Source organism: Phacochoerus africanus, chromosome 8 (assembly GCF_016906955.1).
Source record: "Phacochoerus africanus isolate WHEZ1 chromosome 8, ROS_Pafr_v1, whole genome shotgun sequence".
Taxonomy (NCBI): Eukaryota; Metazoa; Chordata; class Mammalia; order Artiodactyla; family Suidae; genus Phacochoerus; species Phacochoerus africanus.
Window position 1 is genome coordinate 118,639,059 of NC_062551.1, and position 16,343 is coordinate 118,655,401.

The 16,343-nt window shown below is 44.2% G+C and overlaps 1 protein-coding gene across 2 annotated transcripts in view; it reads left to right on the top strand.

Annotated features, from left to right (window-relative positions):
• Positions 1-3,509: 3,509 nt before the first annotated feature.
• Positions 3,510-16,343, top strand: part of ZNF397 (zinc finger protein 397) — a 51,998-nt gene continuing 39,164 nt past the window's right edge. Inside the window, exons 1-4 of one of the 2 annotated variants that reach the window (XM_047794123.1) lie at positions 3,510-3,572; positions 5,232-5,727; positions 6,001-6,142; positions 9,470-11,223. In XM_047794123.1, the coding sequence (XP_047650079.1) occupies positions 5,314-5,727; positions 6,001-6,142; positions 9,470-10,518 (1,605 nt within the window). In that variant the 5' untranslated portion in view covers positions 3,510-3,572; positions 5,232-5,313 and the 3' untranslated portion in view covers positions 10,519-11,223. Of the gene's footprint in view, positions 3,573-4,971; positions 5,078-5,231; positions 5,728-6,000; positions 6,143-9,469; positions 11,224-16,343 lie in introns of those variants that run through there. The other variant, XM_047794124.1, reaches the window with a different exon arrangement.

Here is a 16,343-nt window from a genome sequence, read left to right on the forward strand (position 1 = left end):
GGTTGTGGGTTCGATCCCTGGCCTTGCTTAGCGGGTGAAGGGTCCAGCGTTGCTGTGAGCTGTGGTGTAGGTCACAGATGCAGCTCAGATCTGGCATTGCTAAGGCTGTGGCACAGGCTTGGCAGCTGCAGTTCCTATTCAACCCCTAGCTTGGGAACTTCCATGTGCTGCTAGTGCAGCTCTTAAAAGCAAATAAATAAATAAAATATGGCACAAATGAACCTATCTACAAAACAGAAACAGACTCACAGATATACAGAACAGACTTATTTATGGTTGCCAAAGAGGGGAGTGGGATGGACTGGAAGGTTGGGGTTAATAGATGCAAACTATTACACTTAGAAAGGATAAGCAGTTGTTTCCATCATGGCTCAATATAATGAACCAACTAGCCTCTGTGAGGATGAAGGTTTGATCCATGGCCTCGCTCAGTGGGTTAAGGATCTTGCATTACCATGAGCTGAGATGTACACTGCAGACGTAGCTCAGATTCCACATTGGCATGGCTGTAGTGTAGCCTGGCAGCTACAGCTCCGATTTGACCCCTAGCCTGGGAACTTCCATATGCCACAGGTATGTCCCTAAAAAACCAAAAATATAAAAATAAAAAATAGAATGGATAAGCAATGAGGTCCTACTGTATAGCACAGAAAACTATATCCAATCTCTTGGGACAAACCATGATGGAAGATAATATAAGAAAAGGAATGTGAAAAAAAAAAAAACAACAGATGTGTATGTGTGTGTGTGTGTATACATGTATGCGTATACGTGTGTGTATATATATACATAAAAAATTGAGTCACTTTACTGTACAGCAGAAATTGGCACAACATTGTAAATCAAATATACTAAAAAAAATAAAAAATTAGAAGTAATCAGTTGCTATCCCACTGGGAATTTAAACCAAGTCCTAGAAATTTGCTATAAATCTCGAGTCTGTACTTCTTGCAATTAAGTAACTTGTTTATATTTTAAATATCTGTCCCATTTTATAAGGAATGATAGGAACTTAAATTTTTTTTCCCTAGTGTCTCACTTTCTTACCAATATAGACCTATTACCTGTAATCTATTGAAATAGATGCTACTATTGCATACTATCTATCCCTTTTTTCTGTCTTTTTAACATAACTATAATTTTGTTTACCCTCCCCAGATCACCTGTGTCTTTCAGAAGAGGCTAGCCTGGAATATAAATCTCAACTGGCCAAGCCTACCATGGAGGCCTCACCCCTTACCCCTTGTTAGCGATAGACACAGATAGTGAAGCAATTCTAACTAATGAGATACCATGGAAAACCTATTGGGTGGAGGGGATTTCCTTAGTCTAAAAAAGGGCCAGAATATAAGGGTGTTCCCTCTTCCTGCCCCTGGATATCATCTGTAATCTGGAGCTAAGACAGACATTTAGGACCATGAAGGAAGCCAGACTGGCAGACTGGAGGAAAAGTCAACATACTTAAAGGTGGAGAAGCAAAAAGAGGAAAGGGACCTGGGTTCTTGTCAAGCCATTAAATTAACCAATCCTGGGATGACCTTATTTCCATGCATCTAGCTGTTAGGTAGTAAAAAGGCTTAAACATTAAGGACATTTAGTAAGGTTTTCTATTACTGCAATTGAGAGCATTTCTTCTCTCTCAGTAGTTCCATTCCTGAACAGTAGGCTTCTCAATATAACAAGGTGTGGTAGACTGAATGCAATAATAACGGCCTCAGTTGCCTACGTTGAAGCTGCTCTTCCTATTAAAAGGTGGAGTCTATTTCAATACCCTTCCCTCCACGAGTCTAGTCCTGCCAACAGAATAGAGAAGTGATATAATGCCAGTTCCGGTCCCAGGTCCTAAGAGAACAAGCCTCTTCCCCTCCTCCTTCACTGTGTTGGAAACCAGGACCCAAGGAGTTCTCATTGTGGTTCAGCAGGTTAAGAGCTGACTGGTGTCCATGAGGATGTGTGTTCCATCCCTGGCCTTACTCAGTAGGTTAAAGGATCTGGCATTGCGGTGAGCTGCAGTGTAGATTGCAGGTGTGGCTTGGCTCTGGCATTGCTGTGGCTGTGGTGTAGGCTGGCAGCTGCAGCTCCAATTCGATCCCTAGCCTGGGAAATTCCATCAGCCACAGGTGTGGCCATGAAAGAACGAGAGGAAGGAAGGAAGGAACCAGGACCCTGTAAGAAAGCCTAGGCTAACTCCTGAATGATTAGAGATTACATGGCGAGAAGCTTTATGGAGGACGATCGAGTTACTCCAGCCAAAAGGCAGCACCAAGTCCACAACAATGTGAGACACCATCTTGGACGTTCCAGTTCTGATCAAGTTAAGCAGTCCGGCACCTCAGAAAGCATGGCTAGCCATCTCTGCTAAGCCCTGCCTGAATCCTAGAGCACAGACCTGTGAGCAATAAAACACACCTGCTGTTTTTAGTCATTAAGTACTGCAGTGGTTTGTTAGGCAGCAACAGCTGAAACACAAGGTAGTATTATTTGTTCTCTTGTTTGGTAAAATTGCTATAGTCTGTTCGCAACAATTAAGAATTAGTGAGCTATTCTGAATGCTAATGAATAATAACAATAATGTGTTTTGTCTTAGCTCACAAAGGAGAATTTCTGTGTCACCTTTTACTAACATTTACAATACAAAAAAGGGGAAATATTTGTAACAAATGAAGAGTCCATATCCTTAGCAAGTAAAAAATTCTTGCAAATACAAAAGAAAAATAGTAACAACTCAATTTTAAACATGGGAAACGCCATTTCCTTGAAGAACCATAAATGGTCCATAAACATATGAGGGAAATATAACCTCAAGCTCCCTAACTTAAAGGAAACGCAAGTTAAACCAACAAGAGGCATCATTTTTAAAGCTACTGAATGGCCAAATAAAAATTTAAACACTAAGACAAAGTGCGCTAGCCTCAGTGAAAAATGGGAAAACCCTGGTTAGAGGCACAAAGTCTGAAATCCCAGGGTGTCCCTGAACTACAATTTTGGCATCTCTGGGCACGATCTGCTTGACTTTGGGCAGTGTCTACGTCTGTAAAATGGGTCTGTTACAGCTACAGCACGAGCGTTGTAAGGTTCAAATAGGCCCACGGAAGAGCAATATAAGCGGTTTCTACTTTTTGTTCAGTCCTTTCATCCACGCATCTACTTCTGTCGTTAAGTACTGCAAACTCACAGGAATTACAGGAAAATCCGAAATCTTTTCTGAAAAATTGGAGGTGAAATGACTCAGAAGTGAGAAGACACCAAGTACGGCGGGTGGCGGTGAAAGAAAGCCAGGGTAAGAGGCGGCCGAACAGAAGTGCCCTCTGGGTGTGACGGCCTCCTAAAGAAACCCCAGCTGCTAGCTCACTCTTGCCTCGGCGTCGACGCTCGGCGGGACCACGGCCACCTGGGGAAGGCGGTGGGAAGGGCGGAGTCAACGCGCTGATTGGCTGCCTCTGAGCATGGGGCGGGGACGGACGGACCTCAGGAGGGCGGGCGAGCGGAAGGCTGCCGGGGCGCACTTCCGGTCTTTGTCGCTTGCCTCTGCAGGTCCGGGGCTTGCTCCCTGGCCGCTCCTCTGCTTCGCGGTGAGGGACGCGGGGCCCGAGACGGAGGGGGTTGGGGGGAAGGCACGCGGCCGGGCCGGCGGGCGCCGGGTGGAGAAGCCCCGCTCTTCGGCCTGCTCATCCCCGGGTCTCGGCACCTTTTCCGGGCAGCGTCTCTTGAGCCTCCTGGGGGCTCATAGGAGGCCAACAGTCAAGACCCTGCTTTCCTGCGGAAAGGGCAGTTTTTCCCCCTTCACTTCGCCAGTTGCTGTGACTTTACCGGGATGTAAAAATAGAAGGGCTAGCGCGGCAGGGCTGGTTAATAAACCACAGATTTATCAGCTAAATAATCAGATCTCTAAAGCTAACTGTAGTGTTAGGGTTAAATTGTGCGGATCTGTCCTGTTAATTCAAGGGCATACCCTTCAGTCAGTATTCTCCCATCCAAAAATCAGATCATGTTCGATCTATATTACAAAATTTAAAACACAATTACTTTTGCCATATTTCACTTTTTAAAATGTTTACCACCGTATATCCTAAGCTTTTTGAGAGTTGTGATTAACCTTTTTGCTTTTGTGTCTCTGTAATATCTGACATGTTTTTGAGAACATGGTAAGCATTTAACAAAAACTTCTTGGTTAATTTCTTGGTAGACCCAAGCAAATACCTTCACAAACAAAAACCTTTGTGTTCTAATACCCAGCTCAGGACAGAGCCTCAGTGCCTCATTGTTTGTTGGAAAAATGCATTAAATACTAAATTTGATCAAATGGCAAATGCCCAACAACGTTTTTATTTAAATCTACTCATGTGTAATATGGATTTTTAAAAAATTTTTTATTACAGCTTTAAATGAAAAGCAGTATTATTTGCTTAGGTAGAAGGTAACTAAAAATCAATTTTAACAAAATTGTTACCATTACCCATGGAAGTCTGAGGCCTATACTTTATTTAAAAAGGAGTTCAGGAGTTCCCATCGTGGCGTAGCATAAACGAATCCGACTAGGAACCATGAGGTTTTGGGTTCAGTGGGTTAAGGATCTGGTGTTGCCATAAACTGTGGTGTAGGCAGCAACAGCTCATATTAGACCCCTTGCCTGGGAACCTCCATATGCCGTATGTTCAGCCCTAAAAAGACAAAAAAAATTATAAAAATGAAAAGGAATTTGGCAAGTTTGACAGAATATTCTCCTTTATGCATTCAGAACTGAAAAGGAATTGAAAAGGAAATTTCCCAACATGTGATTCACGTTAATATTGCATTCTTGGAGTTCCCACTGTGGCACAATGGGATCAGCAGCCTCTCTGGAGTGCTGGGATGCGGGTTTGATCCCTGGCCCATACAGTAGGTTAAGGATTTAGTGTTGCTACAGCTGCAGCATAGGTCTCAACTTTGGCTTGGATCTGATCCCTGGCCTGGGAACACCATATGCCCTTGGGGTTGGGAGTATGTGTGTGTGTGTATATATATATTCTTTTGCCTCTAAAATATAACTTCTCATAGTATAAATATGGTAGGAATTCTGCAAAATTGGACCGATGAGGTGAGTGATTTTTCACATTTGTCACTTGATTATTACTTATTTAAAGTCTCATTCCTGATGCCTTTCAATATATTACTCCCTTGACTGATCTTTATTATTGTAAGTTCTTAGATTTTTTTTTTCATTACTGTAACAGTGCTTTTATATCCTTCAGGAAAGAAGAGATTATTCCAAGAGACTCTGAAGTACAGTACCCAGTTGGTAGTGAGCTTTCTGCTAAACTGTTTCAGCCCAGAATGGCTGTGGAATCCAGAGCAGTTTCAACCCCAGTACCTCAGAATCCTCAGGAACAAGAGCTCATACTAGTGAAAGTAGAAGAAAGCCTTTCATGGGGCCAGAAATTTAAGCAGAATGGGAGTACCCGATCCTGCCAAGAATTGTTTCGCCAGCAATTCAGAAAGTTTTGCTACCAGGAGACGCCTGGGCCCCGGGAGGCCCTGGGCCGACTCCAGGAGCTTTGCTATCAGTGGCTGAGACCAGAGGTGCACACGAAGGAGCAGATCCTGGAGCTGCTGGTGCTGGAGCAGTTCCTGAGCATCCTGCCTGAGGAGCTGCAGATCTGGGTTCAGCAACATAGTCCAAAAAGTGGCGAGGAAGCTGTCACTCTGTTGGAGGATTTGGAGAGGGAATTTGATGATCCAGGGCAGCAGGTGGGAACGGGGAGATGTGATGTATTCTGGGAAAAGGAGTTTACAGACTGGAGCATGTGGCATCAGCATCAGAATGGGATAAGAATTTGTTTGTCTTTACTGAATCATAACCCCGAAGTGACTACAAGGGCCATAACTGTTTCTGCCCTTATATAGTTCTTTTGTCCCTGTCCTTCATCCCTGGAGATGTCTTTATAGACCTCTTGGAAATTAGTACTAAGCATCTTCCCTAGGGATTTCCTCACAAAGCTAACCATATTTTACTGATTTCAGGTCCCAGCTAGTCCCCAGGGACCAGCAGTGCCATGGAAGGATATGCCATGTCTTGGAGCATCCCAGGACTTAACAGACATCCAACTCCAGCCTTTAAAGACACAGCTGAAACCGCGGGAACCTTGCCTTTCCCCACAAAGTGGTAAGAAATAGCAACTCACCTGGGAACTGTTACCTGCTTCTGGTCCTCCGTTTACATAATTAACTGCATTTTACGGCATGCCATATGTGAGCCTCACATGTATTCTGGAGTGGAGGCACTCACTTTTGCAGCTCTATATTCAGCAGCTCTGGTGAATTGCAGTTAGCCTTCCTTGTGTCAGTCTCCCTGTCATTTGTTCACTTATTCCTTCATCACAGAACTTAGTAGGGTGCTAATACATGTCTGCATACAGTAGGCACTGGGTCACTGCCTTCAAGCAATTTCAGCTCTAGATGGGGTGATGGACAAGCACAAAGGCAGTCATAATACAGTGTAGGGTAGTCAATTATAGAGTAGAAGTAGATACTGAGTACAGTGAGGGCACATATACAAAGGCACCTAAATCAACCTTAGAGGGTTAAGGAGTATTCCTGGAGGGAGAGACAACTAAGCTAAGACCTGAACTATGAGAAGAAAGCCAGGTAAACAAGTGGGAGGAGGCATTTCCCAAGCTAAAAGGAAAAACTGCTTCTCTACTCACAACACTTCTGACACTGGATATGGGGGCTTTCCCTCCCATTAAGCAACTCTGACACTAACTCCCTCGAACCAGTGCAGACCCCACAGGTTCAGGCTCAAAAGACTGTCCCTCGGAGTTCCCATCGTGGCGCAGTGGTTAACGAATCCGACTAGGAACCATGAGGTTGCGGGTTCGGTCCCTGCCCTTGCTCAGGGGGTTAATGATCCGGCGTTGCTGTGAGCTGTGGTGTAGGTTGCAGACGCAGCTCGGATCCCGCGTTGCTGTGGTTCTGGCGTAGGCCGGTGGCTACAGCTCCGATTCAACCCCTAGCCTGGGAACCTCCATATGCCGTGGGAGCGGCCCAAAGAAATAGCAAAAAAAGACAAAAAAAAAAAAGAAGACTGTCCCCCTCATCAGGTGCCAGTCACATGTCACGAGTCCCCAAATTACCCACATTTCTGTCCTATTTGGCTGCAAATTGGAACTTCCATAACCCCTCCCCCCCATAGTTTGCTATAGTGGCTCACAGAAATCAGGGAAACACCTTACCTACCATGACTGCTTCATTATAAAGGATACCAGTGAACAGCCAGATGGAGAGGTACGTAGAGCAAGGTCCAAAAGGGTCCTAAGTACAAGAGCCTCTGTCTCTTTGCAGTTTCAGGTGTGTCACTCTCCTGGGTGCATTTACCATTCCTCAAACTCTTTGAACCCCTGCTTTTTTTTTCTTTTTGCCTTTTTTTAGATCCATACCTGTGGCATATGAAAGTTCCCAGGCTAGGGGTCAAATTGGAGCTGCAGCTGCTAGCCTATACCACAGCCACAGCAACACCAGATCCAAGCCACTTCTGCAACCGACACCACAGCTCAAGGCAATGCTGGATCCTTAACCCACTGATCAAGGCCCGGGATTGAACCCACATCCTCATGGATATTAGTTGGGTTCCTAACCTGCTGAGCCACAGATGGGAATTCCATGAATGCCTTTGTTTAAGGTTTTTAGGGAGGTTTCATTGGGTAGGCATGATTAATTAAATCATTGGCCATTATCGATTAACTCAATCTCCAGCCCCTCTCCATGGAGGTCAGAGGGTGGGGCTGAGAGTCTAACCCTCCAATCAAATGGTTGGTTCCTTTGGCAACCAGCCCCCATCCTCTGAAAGTCAACTCATTTGCATAAATTCTAGTATCCTCTGTTTCTACCACAGAGGAAATTGCAGGGATTTTAAAAGCTCTGTCCCAGGAACTGGAGATGAAGGCCAAATATATATTTCCCATATTACAGTATAACATAAGCAAAGGCTGCAAAGTCCTGAAGGTGAGAGAATACAATGTATTATGGGAAATGTAGGCAATTTAACCTGAATAGACAGTGCCTAGGGGAGAGGTGGTGAGAGAGAAACGAGAGAAACCCAGGGGATCCAGGTTGTGACACCATGTCTGTCATCCTCATTCATTTGTACAGTGCGGGAGGAGACAGTTGAAGGGTTTGAGACAAAGGAATGACGTGATTGGACTTGGGTTTCAGAACTTAGCTGCAGAGCAGAGAATGGATTTGAGGAAGGTGGGAGTAGAGTCCTGTTAAGAGACAGTTGTGATTCCAGTGGCCACAGTGAAGAATTCAAGATTGTGAGCAGTGGGGCAGATCATGGCTGGCTCCTCTTCATCAGCATTGAAATTGCATTGCAGTAACTGGTCAGTATAAACATGGAGTTGAGGGTGATAACTCAGGTGTCAGTCTTAAACAGCTTGATTAATGGTGGTGCTGTACGTATAAATGGGAAAACATAATGTAAAAAATACATCTAATGATGTTTAGTGTGGGACATTCTGGTGCTCCTCAAGTGTTGACTAGTAACATGGCGAATGAGCATTCAATATGAGAGTCTAGAGCTTAATAGAACTGGAATAGAACTGGGGATCTGGGGAGACATTAGCTCGTAAGTAACAATTGATACTTAGGAGGTAGAGAGCTAGCAGAGTGAGGATACGTGAGAGCTCAAGACCAAATCTGGAGGAACTCAGGTTCAAGTTACTGACCCTTGAATCCAAGAAAGAACAGCCACAGAAATCAGGCTAGTGTTTGGAGGAGAATGTCTCTTGAAGGAAGGTGTGGTCCCCAGTGTCAATGCTACAGAGAGGCCAACTAAGTAAGATCCAGAAAATAGCCATTGGACTTAGCTATGAAGTAGGTGATTTCGCTGAGAGTCCTATGGGGGTGAGGGGTGCACAGGTAAGGCAGAAGCCAGATTACAGACAACCATGTGAAGAAGCCTTACTTTGAGTGGGAGTGAGGTTGCATGAGGGAGATATGTAGGCAGGGAGCATAATTTACAAAGATGAGAGAGATTTGAATTTTTGGGGGGTGGGGTGGGAGGGGCAACGCACCTGTGGCATATGGAAGTTCCTGGGCCAGAGGTACTTCCATGTGCCGCAGGTACAGCTCTAAAAAGAAAAAAAAAAAAGATAGATGCAGACAACTATAAATTGTGGGTAAAGCATCTATTTTCTCTCAGAAATGTTTTTTGGGAATTCCGGTTGTGGCTCAGTGGAAATGAATCTGACTAGTATCCATGAGGATGTAGGTTCAATCTCTAGCCTCGCTCAGAGGGTTAAGTATCTGGCATTGCCATGAGCTGTGGTGTAGGTTTCAGATGTGGCTCGGATCTGGCATTGCTGTGGTTGTGGCGTAGGCCAGCAGCTACAGCTCCGTTTCGACCCCTAGCCTGGGAACCTCCACATGCAGCCCCAAAAAGCAAAACAAAAGGAAAGAAAGAAAAATTTTTTTTTTGCTATTATCATTTCAGATTGTAAACACAAGGAATCAGCAACAAAGAAGGACATTTCAAAAGAGAAATCTCAGAGGCCTTCCCAGGAACCTTCCTTTGGAAGAGTTAGTGAACATGAAAGCATCTTAGAGTGGCCGCAAGGAAGTGCTGCAGGGCAGAAATTAAGGCAATGCCCTTCCCAGGGGGCTGGTTTTAGTCAAGTCATCTTCACACACAAAGCTCTAGGAAACAGGGATCATCATGAGCCTCAAAGAAGCTTGATTCTAAGTACGAACTCTGTAACCTGTCAGAAAGTTCCCTCAGAAGAGAGACCTTACAGGTGTGATGTGTGTGGGCACAGCTTCAAACAGCATTCCTCTCTGACGCAACACCAGAGAACCCATACTGGAGAAAAGCCCTATAAATGCAACCAGTGTGGGAAGGCCTTTAGTTTGAGGTCCTACCTCATTATTCATCAGAGAATTCATAGTGGCGAGAAAGCATATGAATGTAGTGAATGTGGGAAGGCCTTCAACCAGAGCTCAGCCCTCATCAGACATCGGAAAATCCATACCGGTGAGAAAGCTTGTAAATGTAATGAATGTGGCAAAGCATTCAGTCAAAGTTCCTATCTCATCATCCATCAAAGAATCCACACGGGTGAGAAACCCTATGAGTGTAATGAGTGCGGAAAAACCTTTAGCCAAAGCTCAAAGCTTATTAGACACCAGCGAATTCATACCGGAGAGAGACCTTATGAATGTAACGAGTGTGGAAAAGCTTTCCGGCAGAGCTCAGAGCTGATAACCCATCAGAGAATTCATAGTGGAGAGAAACCCTATGAATGTAATGAGTGTGGAAAAGCCTTCAGTCTGAGTTCAAACCTCATCAGACATCAGAGAATTCATAGTGGAGAGGAACCCTATCAGTGTAATGAATGCGGCAAAACCTTCAAAAGGAGCTCAGCCCTTGTTCAGCATCAGAGAATCCATTCTGGGGATGAAGCTTACATATGTAACGAGTGTGGGAAGGCCTTCAGGCACAGATCTGTCCTCCTGCGCCATCAGAGAGTCCACACTGTAAAGTGACTTGTGAACATTGTAAATACTTGAGTCAGGCTTCTATCTTTGTCAGTCAAATGGGTTTAATTTACTTTGGAGTAAGACTCCATGGAAGTGGTTGTAAAGTACTCGGTCTTGAGTCAGTCTAACTTGATACAGTGCTTTCCAGTACTAAGGCACGTCTCCTAAGCTTTTCCTGTCACTAATCGGAACACCAGATGGAAGAATCATTGCTTCCAGCTTCTCTCTTATCAGTGGGAATACTCAGGAAACAGGAAAGATGGGGACATAACACTGAAACCTCATTTTCATTGTCACAAAGAGGGCACAGCAACCCAGGTTCTGTCACTGCATCTGATTAGTGCTTGCCAGGTTTGGGGGATGGTGTGGAGAGTGTGAGGGACGTTTTGTCTCAGGAATGCAATGCAGACCAGTTAAGAACAGTGACAGGGCAGCAAGACGGGGGGAAACAGTTTCATCAATGACTTACTGAGCCCAAGGCAGGTCAGAAATGAGGTCATGATAAGAAAGACTACAAATTAATTGACCCAGTGGTGATTGAGGGGCTGCTTTGTGCCTGGTGCTAGGGCTATGGTGGAAGGTAAGACGATCGCTACAGTTTAGTGACCATGACCAAGGCAAACAGGCAACGGCGGTGTGGTAGGATCTGTGCTATGTGGCATTAAGGCATACCTGACCCAACCTTGGCTCAGGAAAAGCTTCTGAGAAAAATGACATGCAAGATGAGTAGGAATCAGCCAAGAAGGTAGGCAGGCCAGAAAGGAAGTCTGGCACATCTGAGAAATTGAAAGGAAAAGGCTGTTTGGAATTCTTTATGGCACAGCAGATTAAGGATCCAGCGTTGTCACTGCATCGGCTCCTATTGCTGCTGTGGCGCAGGTTCAATTCCTGGCCCAGAAACTTCCATGTGCCATGGGCACAACCCCCCAAAAAAAAACAAAAGGCCATTGTGCACAGCCTTGAATTCCTGCTGATGTTCTGAAGTGGATTTATGTCTATAAGAGAACATGCATGTAGTCAGAATCTTATTTACTACACTTCACTGTAGTAAGACGAGCCAGTGGAGAAGTTTGTTAATAGGTTAAACCTGGAGTCCTTGGAACATGGGGTGGTGAGGAGCTTTGTCTTAATTTGTGTGACCCCAGGGTAAGGGTTGTCATGTAGTTTCCTTGTCCAGTTTGTAGGCTAGACCTTCCATGTGTGGGGCAGGGGTGGGGGTGGGCCAGAAAGGGACCAGACTAGAGGTCAAGAATCTTAGTGTTCCATATCTCTCTGACCCAGACATAATGGCTTCTTTGGTTCTTAGGACTTGATCAGAGCTACTGTCAGCTTCCTCCTAACTCCCAAGGCTCTGGGTCAGAAGCTGCTATGGCTGCCACGTCATTTGTTTCTGGAATGGTGCCCCCCCACAGTTCCCAGTGCACTCTCTTGGGTTCAGGTGCTAAAAAATATTTGTCTGTTGCTGGCTCTGTTACTCTCCCAGCACCTCACATTTATTCAGTTTTGTCTTATATCACAGTATTTCATAGTCTGGTGAATTTTGTTAAAGACCATGCTAAAGGGAAGTGACAACAATAACAGTCATGTCCATCCAGAGACTACCCACTTCTGAAGAACCCAGCAGGAAAAGTATCCTTAGACTGGTGCTTCTTAGTGCCATGCAGAAAGGTGTATAGGTTATCCAGCAACAGAAAGACATTATCTAAAATACTTACCAGATCGGAGTTACAACCGACCTTACCAAAAATACAGACCTGCGCATAGAATCTAAACCTGTGGGAATCTAAAATCCTGTGCATAGGAAAACAAGAGTTTTCATGAGGATAGAAATAATGCTTCTATTGGGGCACACACAGTACTAACCAGTAAGAATGGCAGGAGGGCTAATGCCCATGCTTGGAAAGAGAATATGAAAAAAGGGATAAATAAAATGTAACCAAATAACACAGTAAAGCTATTCAACTCATGCTCCTCTTCCACAGAGGAAGACCAGAACTGAAAAGGGTAGAATGTTAAGTAGGACTTGATACAACATATAAAAGGGAGTATTCTTCATATAGAGTTCTTACTTATATTGATAAGAAACAATAAGCACTTGCAAAGAGATTTGTGTATATGTATTATTTCTCACCCCATGTTTTGCCGATGAGAAAATGAAGCTTAGGGTCATGGCTTACTCGAGGTCATACTGCTACAAAGTGGTGAGGTCAGACTTTGAACCTAGGCAGTAGGAGTCGAGAATGCATCTGTGGAGCCACTACTCAATTATATTATCTTCCCATGGAAAAATTTCCAATAGAAAAAAATAGTACTTAAATAGGCAAATCACAAAAGAATAAATGCCAGTGGACAATTTTAGTCATGCTAGAATTGAAACTATATTAAAGCAAGAGTTGAGATGGCACTTTTTTCCCCCTCATAAAACTAGCAGTGATTCAGGGCATTTGGGACTGTAATGCTGCTGGTGAGATGTGAGTAGATGCTGTCTCTGGCAATCAGTACCAGAAGCCTTAAGCATTTTCTTTTGACTTTTTTTTTTTTTGTCTTTTTGCCTTTTCTAGGGCCACTCCCGCGGCATATGGAGGTTCCCGGGCTAGGGGTCTAATCGGAGCTATAGCTGCCGGCCTACGCCAGAGCCACAGCAACATGGGATCTGAGCCGCGTCTGCGACCTACACCACAGCTCACGGCAATGCCGGATCCTTAACCCACTGAGGAAGGCCAGGGATTGAACCCACAACCTCAAGATTCCTAGTTAGATTCATTCATCACTGCACTACAACAGGAACTCCAACATTTCCTTTTGACTTTAAAATCTACCTGGAAATAAATGCTTCAAAAACCATCATGAATGTATAAAAGTCTTAAAAGCTGTTAAAAGTGTATTAATATTAAAAGAAATGACAAAGCATATCTTAAGTAAAAATATAAGACAATATGTACAATTTGATTCTTGTAAAAATATATTTATGCATCAAAAACATTGGAAATATATATAATCTTAAGATACTGGTTATGTCTGGCTTATAGATTTAACTTTTTCTTGTGTTTGAGTCTTCCAGCTTTTGCTACAATAGATATCGAAAACTTCTAAAGTTAGAGAAAAAAGGTTAAAGAAGGAATGGAAGCCCAGGATAGCTGAGAAATAATCAAGAAAAGCATGTCTATAGTGTCTGGGCCTTCCGAGTCCTAAGAGGTTAGCTGACTCGTTAACTGATCCTCACTGGTAAATAGCGATGGCAAATGTACCCATTTCACTAGTGTACAAAAGTCTGCAAGTTATAAATTCTGTGCAAATGTAAGTTATTTGCATGGAAATGTATCATTGAGAAAAGCAAATGGCCTTGAGGTGAAGACCTTGTCTTCGTTGGTGCTTTCCTATGAATTCTGCAGCCATAAGCAAGTCACCTCACAATTCTGGGACCCTCAGTTTAAAGGCGCCAAAGTACAGTTAAAGCTTCAACTTTCTGTTTATGAAATGAAGGGGGCGCCAATGTAAGTTGATTGCTTTTACCTTCATCAGCCTTGCTGGAGGAAAAGTAACCCATCTCTCTGCTTTTGCTCAGAGCCCTCTCATTTCTCTTGGTATAGAGGCAGTCCAGTGTTTACCTTAAGTGGGTCCTGCACAGATTGACAGATTTAGAAAGATGTGGAGTTTAGGTGAAGGGCGTAACATCAGTTTCCTACCTCTCCCCTCCTCCCTCCTCACTTCCACCAGCTACAGTTAACACTGTCCAGCTGAGAGGACTGGAAGGAAATTTAAACAAGTCTGACCTTGGCCTCTCCAAGCTCCCCTGTGAACAACTTTGCTTCTCTTGCCCCATAAAGTGAACCCTCAGAGCAAGGATTGGCAGTCATTTCCATGCAGAAGGAATTGACCTGGAGAGCATTTCTGCAAAGTCAAGAGGAAGGATGAGCTGGGTAGGCAGCCCCACTCCCTGCTTTCTGATAGGCCAGACATTGCTACTCAGTAACTGCATGGTTCACAGATGTCTTGTTGGCAGGCCAAATGATGGCAGATCCAAAGGGTCATGGGTTTTTCCTGCACATGTATTTCTGTTAAGAATCTGCTGAGAGGTGAGGGGATGGCATGGCATTCTCCAGACTCCTCTCCCACGGCAGCAGCGGGCAGAAGAGCATCCTGATTCTGGTGGACACAGAATGCGTGTGTGTTTATAGAGGCTATTTGCTCTCCCATGTTCCTTCAACCGCGACGCAGCCCCAGATGTCCTCTCAGTTTGTGACTTCGCCTGGTGAACTTCAGCCTCAGGGACTAGCTGTCATTTCCAGGCATGTTTTGGTCTGGGAATCAAAACTAAGACCACAATTTCCTGCCTTCCCCCACAACTCCTCCCCCACCCCCCAGCACATCTCCACTGGCAGTATTGTGCTCCCTGTCCCTGAATGAATAATTTCAAAGCAAAACCTAAAAATCAAATTTTATTATAAGACATCCGAATTCCATACTATACTAAAAGGTTGAAATATTTACTCAAGTATAAACATTAAAAGCACTTAATAAAAATGATTTACCAAACAATATTTCCCCCCCCCAAAAAAAACTGGGGGGGGAATAAAAGTACTCCAAATGATAACAATGTTTCTATGAATGGTGGACTGTGGGTGACTGATATTTCTCATTTTCTGCACTATCAACATTTACAATTGATTCACAATCAGTTAAACAGTATTAAAAATATGAAATCATTTGATTGTCACCTATAGGAAAAGGCAGTGCTCTATCTATTTGAAGGATCTTTTTTAGACTTCTGACCTCACTTAATACTTCCACAACCTTTGGATCATTCCCCCCAATTTCACCTCCCTATTATAACAGCTTGGATCATATCTTCTTCAGAAGTGACAGTATCAGGAAGGGAAATCAGGACATCTTAGAAAAGGACTCATAAAACTTTCTTAGGTATTATTCACCCTCAGCAATTAATTGTGGGTTAATTAAAACTGCCAAGATAAAAATGAGAGAAGTAGAGTTCTGAGGAATCTGAGGGATAATTCACCAAATAGTCACTCCCCTCCAATAGGTCAGCATCTGTGAGCCTGGTGACGAGGGGAGGGAACAGGGAATGAGGACTAGTGGAGCCAAGACAGGCAGACCGCCTATCCCTGTGTTCCTGTCAGCTTCCCATTTCCTGGGCCCCAGGGTCATAGGACACAAGCACTTGTGTCCCTACTGTCCCTCTAGCCTCCAATATGTATTCTTTCACTGGTGTACAAACATGCCTTTTTCTATCAATACAGCAAAGTCTTCCACCAGGCTAATTCTCCTGAGCACTTCAAGGAGCCGGGACAGGCCACCCAACTCAGTGACTAAATAGGAAGAGAGGAACCAACACTTGTGCTGGCTTCTGATCCACGGGCTATAAGAACAAATTCCTGCCAGAAAGAAGGGTCCAGAGAAAGGGGTGTACATCTCTAGGTCCTCTCTTCGTGCCATTGCACGTGCTCTGACCTCTGCCTGTGAGGTTCTTCTCTTCATTCTTGCCTTGATCTGGCTACCTCTACCCACCTTTTATGTCTCACCTGAGATTTCATCACATCCAGGATTCGTGGACCAGGTTAGGTATTCTTGCCATGCATCTGAACAGAATCTTGGATTTATCCTGCCAGATCACTGATCACCCTTTACTGTAATTAACTGTAAATATATATCCCATAACTTTTTTTTTTTTTTTTGCTTTTTTGGCTGCACCTGCAGCATATGGAAGTTGCCAGGCTAGAAGCCGATTTGGAACTGAGGCCACCAGCCTGCACCAGAGCCACAGCAATGCCAGGTCTGAGCCGCGTCTGTGACCTACACCACAGCTCTCAGCC